Source organism: Mytilus californianus, unplaced genomic scaffold, assembly GCF_021869535.1.
Source record: "Mytilus californianus isolate M0D057914Y unplaced genomic scaffold, xbMytCali1.0.p SCAF_3, whole genome shotgun sequence".
Lineage (NCBI taxonomy): Eukaryota > Metazoa > Mollusca > Bivalvia > Mytilida > Mytilidae > Mytilus > Mytilus californianus.
Genome location: NW_026262679.1, coordinates 20055391 through 20064347, shown reverse-complemented (window position 1 = coordinate 20064347; position 8957 = coordinate 20055391). Strand labels below are relative to the sequence as shown.

The window sequence follows — 8957 nt, the reverse complement described above, 5'->3', positions numbered from 1 at the left end:
AAGTATGGGTTGCTATATGTTCTCACAAATACAAAACACTTGGATTTTTTTAATAGGATTACTTCAAATTTTAATTATATCAATATATATATACATTTATGTTATGTATTCACATATAAATATTGTTCTATACAACGATTTAAAAAGTAGAACTATTAAAATTCCTTGTCCTAATCTTAGATTTGAATCAACACTTCATCGATCATTCCTATGTTGACATTTTGAATCTATTTAAATTTATATCCATCCATTCGCTGATTAGTGCATTTGTTGCCCATACTCTAAATGGGAGGGTGTTGTTCCTCCCAGGTATTTTACAAGAACATTGTATTTTATGGTATCGAGGAATAATTCATCATTGCATACACTTTGTCTTTGACTTTGTGAATCAGTCACTTTCATTTATATGTCCACAGGCACAGGCACTAGACGTTCTATCAATGATAATAGAAATTATGGGCAATGAATGGGAAGAAAAAAGTGTCAATGTTTATAAAAAAGAGAAGGCTTCCAATGAAAAAAAATGACAAAATATAAACAAAGCAGTGTATTTTTTTTGTAAAAGGCTTGCTCTTTAATGTCATAATGACTTTATGCGCCGCCTTTAACTCTCCCCATTGCCAAATTGCCCCAGACCAACTCGCTTTACTTTCTACCAACTCGCCCCACTTATGAAAAATAGTTTAATCCCCCTTAATTTGAGCCTACCAAATCGCCCCACTTAGGCCAATTAAAATTAATTGATTGATTTTCATCCCTGCCCGCCCATCTGAAAACGTCCCACCCCTATTTTTTTTTGGCAGTGTCTGCGCGTACCCGCATGCGGGTACGAATAGTCAAATTGCCATTCATAGGCTACGCGTACCCACATCCGGTTTTATAATAAAATGCCATCGGATCGGGAATGAAACGTGAAATATATACTGAAACTATCGATAATATGGGGATTTCGTGTAGAATGAGTGAAGACACTGAAGAGTATGAAAAATAATATTTTCAAATTGTATTTATTAGATAATGATACATAATAAACATTGCAAATTAAATGCACACTGATGGAAAATGAAACTGTACAGTCCCTGTAAAAGAAGAACATGATAAAAATTAATACTGTTATAAAATGTAAATGCAAATTTAAAGAATAAAATTTTACTGATTTTGAAAAATACCCATATGAGATTTAAAAATAATCTTTTAGTAAAATGTAAAACAGAAACTGAAATTTTAAAATATCTTAAACGACTAAAATTAAAGCTTGGGTGTCTATATAAAAATTAAAGAAGCAAGTAATAATGTCAAATTAAACCAATTAATATAAAATATTCATGTAGCTAATTAAGATTTGGAACAAATTTTACGTATCCAATATGATTTTTTTGGCACATATTTCAACCCTGCACATTTCAAATGTTGCCAGTCCAAACAATAATCACAGGCCAAAGAGTCCTGATCGTGTAGTTTTTTTTTTGACATTTGATACATATCCATTCGCATGATTCTCTTCTTTCGTTGATCCGAATTTTCAGTTGCTTCCGCGCTTCAAAGGTAAAATATTTTTTGATGTGCTGAAGGTTTACATTTTCGTCAAATATTTTGTTATTTATTAACGAAGCATCTAGAAGATTATTGGCATCGGCCTTTGTTTTATCAGAAATAATTTTTGTGTTTCCAGTTCTTCTTTTCTCTGCAGCTGCAATTGACTCCGAGTTTCTTGTTATACAATTATATAAAATTAATCGACTGATAGGTCTGAACAAATTGTTCCAATTCATGATAACTTTGAGATGTCTCCCCACATATATATCACTCTCTTCCATTTTAAGAATATTTATTAACTGAGAACAACTGTTCACTTACCTATATATAAATATTTATAAAAATTCTGAGTAGTTTTAATCAATTTATTCACTAATTGCGACAAATTCCGTATTTATTTCACGTTTCATTCCCGATCCGATGGCATTTTATTATAAAACCGGATGTGGGTACGAGTAGCCTATGAATGGCAATTTGACTATTCGTACCCGCATGCGTGTACCTGCAGACACTGCCTTTTTTTTTATTATTAAAACTTTCCAATTTCCGGATTTTGTTCATTTCCGTAACCAGTCAAGGGTATAACTCTACAGGGTTATTAGAGAAAATATCATACATGTGTTATTACAGATACTTTCATGAGTTGTCTACTCTTTATTTCTTGATTTATCTTAATCTGTAGTAACATATGTTTGTTATTCGTTAAATAAATCATAAATATTTAAATTTCTAGTGGGCTCTTGGGAATTCTTGTTACTTTGTGCATTAACTTAATACATAGCCTTGATAACTAATTTTCCAATTAAATTAATACATTTTTTATCAACCATGGCAAATCAATGAGACAAGGCTTTTAAGTGATAAACTAAGCTGTAATAACAAGGCTTAGTTATTACAGGCATGTAACTTATTATATGAGACACTTGGGAATTGCTTGGAAGCTTGCGCAGAACCTCATTACATGCTCTGATCATTATTTCTTACAATAAATTAAAATACATTGTGATTAAGCATGATATATGTCTGAGCAAAGGCTTTGAAGTGAGGTAGAGAAGCTGTAATAACACCCTTTAGTTATTACAGGCATATTTGTTCTGTAATAACATAGGTATACTAAGCATGGTTGTCAAACTATGAACTGTTATATCTTTCTATAGTTTAGTATACATACATGACATAAAGACAATAATAATATCAATAGAACTTGTATACATTTTAACAAAACAAAGGATGTATATTGCCCCTTTGAAACATGTAGCATACATACATGTATGTTTTTGGATTTTTTAGTCCACAATAACAAATGTATGTTTTTAGATTTTTTAGTCCACAATAACAAATGTATGTTATTTTTCTGTAATAACCCTATAGAGTTATACCCTTGACTCGTTACTGTTAAATTTGCCAATAATTTTGTTTCATACTCAATTTCCTGTTGCAAAATATTGACAAGGTTTTGTATTTCTTCGAGAAGTTTAATCAGAATAATTAAGTCGGTCTACGATGACCAAGTTACCCTGCAAGTACGAGTTATTGATTACGGGAAGAGCCTGTAATATTCAGGTTACGAGTAATTAGAGGGTAAAAAAACAAACGCAAACTGCGGTACTTCAAAAATTTCAGTGATTCGACAACCGTGGATGTTTTATTTATTTAATGACTTTGTGTCACAAATTTGGACCATAAACCCCCATAAATAATATCCAAAGCACCCAAAACAGGTTGTGTGATGAATGACATGTAGTAAGTACCCTGTTACGTATCATATATTGAGTACAAAACATCGGCCAATTTTCTTCTATGGTCACTATATACTCCATATACTTGTTTTTCATATCAATGTGGGCCATAATCATTGCTCTTTGGATATCATGCAAAGGGGGGGGGGGGGGGGGATCCGGGTCTGTTCGCCCTGATTCACGTTCGCCCTAGTACCTGTTCGCCCTAATACCTGTTTGTCCTGGGTCCGTTTGCCCTAATTCCTGTTCGCACTGAGTCCATTTGCCCTGATTTCTATTTTATTTTGTTGTCTTGTATAGTATAAATTATTTGAATTAATTATGTTAAAGTTTGTTGAAAATTTCGCCGAATATTTATGTTGTCACGGTATTGCTGTTACCAGATAATTATTTTTCTTTTGATTTGCATTAAATTCATCATGTTGAATGTGGGCAGTATTTTGAAGAAGAAGAAAAAGTGTTCAGAAACTGGAGACCAAGTTATCTGTATGGATTTATCTTTTTTGAAACCTTCTGCATACTTCATACGGTAAAGTCGGCTGTGAAAGGCACCGACATGAAAAATATGAACAATTCAATTGAGAAAACTAACGGCCTAATTTATTTATAACAAAACAATATGTGAAAAACAAATATGACAGACATGAACCAACAATAAACACTGAACTACAGGCTCCTAACTTGGGACAGGTTTATCACAAAAGTTTTCAGAGCTAAGAGAGGTATACATTCAATGTTGCTGTTGAGAATTATGCAATTTTGACATAAACTTGAAATAAATTTCTTTCATATTTCAGGCACAATGTTGCTTTTGGAAGGCATCATGTGGCCTATGCTGTTTTTGTCTACCACCTATAAATGAATCAACAACTACACGTATTATGTATACCATCTTATTTGTTATTGGTTTCCTGGTTGCCTGTTTTATGCTGTCACCAAATTTTGAACATGCTATTATGGAAAATGTAAGTACAAACTCACATAATTCTAGATGTAGGAATCCAGGTGTAAACACCACACTCTAAAAGTAAATTGCAAATGAAAATAACAGCACAAAACAGCATAAATTGCACAAAGGACCTAACTTTAGTTTTTCATGCAAATAATATATCATATAGTCATGCCAGAACTGTCAATTATTTTCAAAATTGATCTGTTATGCAGAAAAGCATATAAAACCTTATTTTGAAAAGTATGTGTCAATAGTGTCTTTGGGAGGGAAAGATAATGCAATATCGAGATAAAAAAACAGCAATAAAAGTGTTATACCATTGATATATAGGTAATTTCCTAGTATTTCATGATACTTTTATTTCATATAAATATACATCCACTTCATATCCTTACGGTTCCAATTTATCCATAAGATTAAAGATAATTACATATTACCTTAAATTTACTGGATAAATTTGAAAGGATTTATTATCCTGGAAATATTGAGGTGCATGTATAGAATATGTTGATAATTAATCAATCTGTCCTTTACAGTGAAATATATCATACATGTACCATGTTGAATGCATAAACAAACTAAATATATGTATAACATTTTAATTTTAATCCAATCCTGACATTTGGTCATTTGAAGTATTGCTATTTGTAGATACCAGGGTTCAATGAGACATGTTTGGACTTAAATGCAGGAGCCAACTGTAGCAGGTTAACAGGCTATAAAGCAGTATATAGACTGTGCTTTGGAATGGTTGTGTTCAGCTTCTTCATGTGTATCATGACACTTTGTGTATCATCCAGTGCTCAGTGCAGAGGAGCGTGGCATAATGGGTAATACATTCTTATATAGTTTACTAGTTTTAAAACATATATTGTCAGACTGTTCATCATGTTCATTTATAAATTTCATTTTTTATACGCCCGTTTACGGGACGTATTATGGTATACCGTTGTCCGTCCGTCCGTCTGTCTGTCCGTCTGTCCGTCGTCAACATGTCGGACATTAACTCAAAATTGCTTAAACCAATTTGCATAAAACTTTGGTGAATTGTTTATATCTATTGACGTGAGCTCCCTTTCGTTTTTTATAAAATTTAGATTTTACGTTTCCGAGTTATGGGGTTTTATTCATTAAAAAAAGGGGGATTTTCCAGTTTTCGGACAATAAGTCAAGAATGCTTTCACCAACTTGCAAGAAATTGTGGTGAATTGTTTATATCTATTGACATGAGCTCCCTTTTGATTTTTATAAATTTTAGATTTTACGTTTCCGAGTTACGGGGTTTTATTCATAAAAAAAGGGGGGACTTTCCAGTTATCAGACAAAAACTCACAAATGCTTTCAGCAATTCTTATGAAACTTTGGTGAATTGTTTGTATGTATTGATGTAAGCTCCCTTTAGAATTTTATAAATTTTACATTTTACATTTCTGAGTTATGGGGTTTTATTCATTAAAAAGGGGTGATTTTCCAGTTTTCTGACAATAACTCAAAAATGCTGTCACCAATTCTCATGAAACTTTGGTGAATTGTTTATATCTATTGATGTAAGCTCCCTTTTTATTTTCATAAATTTCTAATATGACATTGAGAATTAATTATACTTTATTTGTTTATAGTCTGACAACAGATTTACTAAGTATTGCACAACAGCAAGAAATCTTTAATTGAACATAAATTCAATTCATATAACCAATTTCAAGTTCTTTGAATACATTTATTCAGACACCTATAATATGTCAAATATTTGATTACAATCCAAATTCAGACCTGAATCAAGCTTGAATATTATGTCCATTTTTGCCCCAACTGTTCAGGGTTGGACCTCTGCGGGCGTATCTAGCTGCGCTCAGCGAAGCAGTTTATTTATTCCCACGCAAGTATGTCCCGAAATTGGTTTCTGTTCTCTAACTTTAGTTTGCCTCAACCAAATGTTATGAAGCATATACGCAATGCTTATTATCACCAAACACAGATCAAGCTCAAATTGGGTGGCCTCATTTTCACTGTTTATTTCAGTTATGTCCCTTTATAAATGGATAAATTGCTGAATTCGCTGTTTCCGCACTCTAACTTTACTATACCTGCATCAAATGTTTTGAAACTTATGCACAATGCTTATTACCACCAAACACTTATCAAGATTGAATTTGGGTGGTGTCACTTTCACCGTTCTCGAGTTATGTCCTGTTATAAATGGAAAAATTGCTGAATTTGCCATATATTTACATGGAGGGGCATCTGTGTTCCATGAACACATTCTTCTTTTATTACTTATTTTTCAAATGTAAATTCATCAATAATCTGTAATTATGTATATTAACATTGATCAATAAAGGAAAATGTATGTTACGGCCCTTTGAATTCGAAAATTAAAAAGTATTTTAAGATGTTCACAAGACATTAGTTTGTCAGATATCAGCATTAATATTTTAAAATTTTGTCTTACATATTTGAGTTAGGGCATCAAATTTATTGCATTTGTTGCAATACATGTACTGCAAAAACTTCCAAAATAGCCCAACATTTTAGATCTTGTCATTAATATTTAGATATGAACCAAGACCTTACCAAAAAAAGTTATTTTATTACAATATGCTTTATGCATATGTTATACAAATATGTAATAGGGGATTTAATATCTTTTTGTGTGAGGCTTTTGCTTATAACTAATTTTACCAAATAATGTTGACATGAACAGTTAGGTTAAATTCATAAATTTGAACATCTTAGTGACATCCCAACTGAATTTTTGTACTGAAGTGTTCAAATTATATTATCCTACTTATTTATCAATAGGTTTTAAGTTTGAAGAGACTGAAAAATTTAGTATTTCAGGAACCAAAAAACGGCTCTTATTATACCTTCTCTTCTCATTTTAAAGGCATTTTTCTGAATTTTTTGCATAAAACAAACAGCTGTTTTTTTACATGAATTTGATATTAATATAGAAATAAGAAGATGTGGTATAATTGACAATGAGACAACTCTCCACCAGACACGAAATGACATAGAAGTTAACAACTATAGGTCACTGTTACTGTAATTGCCTTCAACAATGAGCAAAACCCATACCATTTTTGTCGAGCCTGCGACTTTTGTTGCAGAAAGCTCGACATAGTGATAGTGATCCGGAGGCGGCGGCGGCATTAGCTAACTTCTTAAAAGCTTAATATTTCAGAAGGTAGAATACCTGGATCCTTCATACTTTGTATATAGATGCCTTATGTTATTAAGTGTCCGTCTGTCATATGTCCATCGACCTTGACCTCATTTTCATGGTTCAGTGACTACTTGAAAAAAAAGTTAAGATTTTTAGTATTCTTAATTTCTCTATTATTATGAGTAATAGGATAACTATATTTGGTATGTGCGTACCTTGCAAGGTCTTCATGCCCGTCAGACAGTTTTCACTTGACCTCGACCTCATTTCATGGATCAGTGAACAAGGTTAAGTTTTGGTGGTCAAGTCCATATTTCAGATACTATAAGCAATAGGTCTACTATATTTGGTGTATGGAATGATTGTAAGGTGTACATGTCCAACTGGCAGGTGTCATCTGACCTTGACCTCATTTTCATGGTTCAGTGGTTATAGTTAAGTTTTTGTGTTTTGGTCTGTTTTTCTTGTACTGTATGCAATAGGTCTACTATGTTTGGTGTATGGAATGAGTGTAAGGTGTACATGTCTGTCTGGTAGGTATCATTTGACCTTGACCTCATTTTCATGGTTAATTGGTCAATGTTAAGTTTTTGTGTTTTGGTCTGTTTTTCAAGTACTGTAAGCAATAGGTCAACTATATTTGGTGTATGAAACGATTGTAGGGTGTACATGTCTGTCTGGCAGGTATCATCTGACCTTGACATCATTTGTATGGTTCAATGGTCAATGTTAAGTTTTTGTGTTTTTGTCTGTTTTATGAATACTAATAGCAATAGGTCAGCTATATTTGGTGTATGGAATAATTTTAACATGTTAAAGGTGCACATGTCTGTCTGGCAGTTATCATCTGACCTTGACCTCTTTCATGGTTCATTGGTCAATGTTAAATTTTTATGTTTTGGTCTGTTTTCAATTAGCATACGCAATAGGTCAACTATATTTGGTGTATAAAAAATTTGTAAGGTGTATATTTCTGACATGATTTATCTGACCTTGACCTCATTGTCATAGATCTTTAGAAATGTTAAGTTTCTGTAATGCTTTTAGTAAAACCTTTATCTTTAAGACTTTCAATATAGAATAAATGGTCCGTAAAGCAGGCGAGACATTTCAGTATGTTCACTCTTGTTCTAGACTTGGACAATTAATATTAGAGCTTGTCATATTGAATACATATTTGTCTATTGTCAAGAACCATGTTTTTTTCCTATGGAAATCTTTTTGGTTTGTTTGTGTTGTTGAGTTGCTGTCTCATTGTCATACCATAAAACTAAAATATTAAATAAAAATGTTTGAATTACAGATTTTGGTTTTGGAAGTTTTTACTGCTGCTAGGTTGTTGTGCTGGAGGATTTTTTGTGCCATCTTTATACAGTATATGTAAGTAACACAGCTGTAAACAAAGTCTCTTTTAATCCATCTTATGCTGTGCTTTATCAGCAGGTTTTTTTGGAATGAGAGTAAAACATACAAGTTGAAAGTTTGATGGAGATGGAGATTACTTTCTAGTATTTAAATAATTGGAAACTTGTCTAATGTATAATGCCTCATGATCATTTTCCTGAAA

General features: G+C 32.3%; 1 protein-coding gene across 1 annotated transcript in view; it reads left to right on the top strand.

Annotated features, from left to right (window-relative positions):
- The first annotated feature begins 208 nt into the window (after window positions 1-208).
- LOC127734069 (serine incorporator 5-like) overlaps window positions 209-8957 on the top strand; it is a 37697-nt gene continuing 28948 nt past the window's right edge. Inside the window, exons 1-4 of the mRNA XM_052243695.1 lie at window positions 209-309; window positions 4073-4240; window positions 4879-5057; window positions 8694-8770. Of these exons, the coding sequence (XP_052099655.1) occupies window positions 286-309; window positions 4073-4240; window positions 4879-5057; window positions 8694-8770 (448 nt within the window). The 5' untranslated portion in view covers window positions 209-285. The remainder of the gene's footprint in view (window positions 310-4072; window positions 4241-4878; window positions 5058-8693; window positions 8771-8957) is intronic.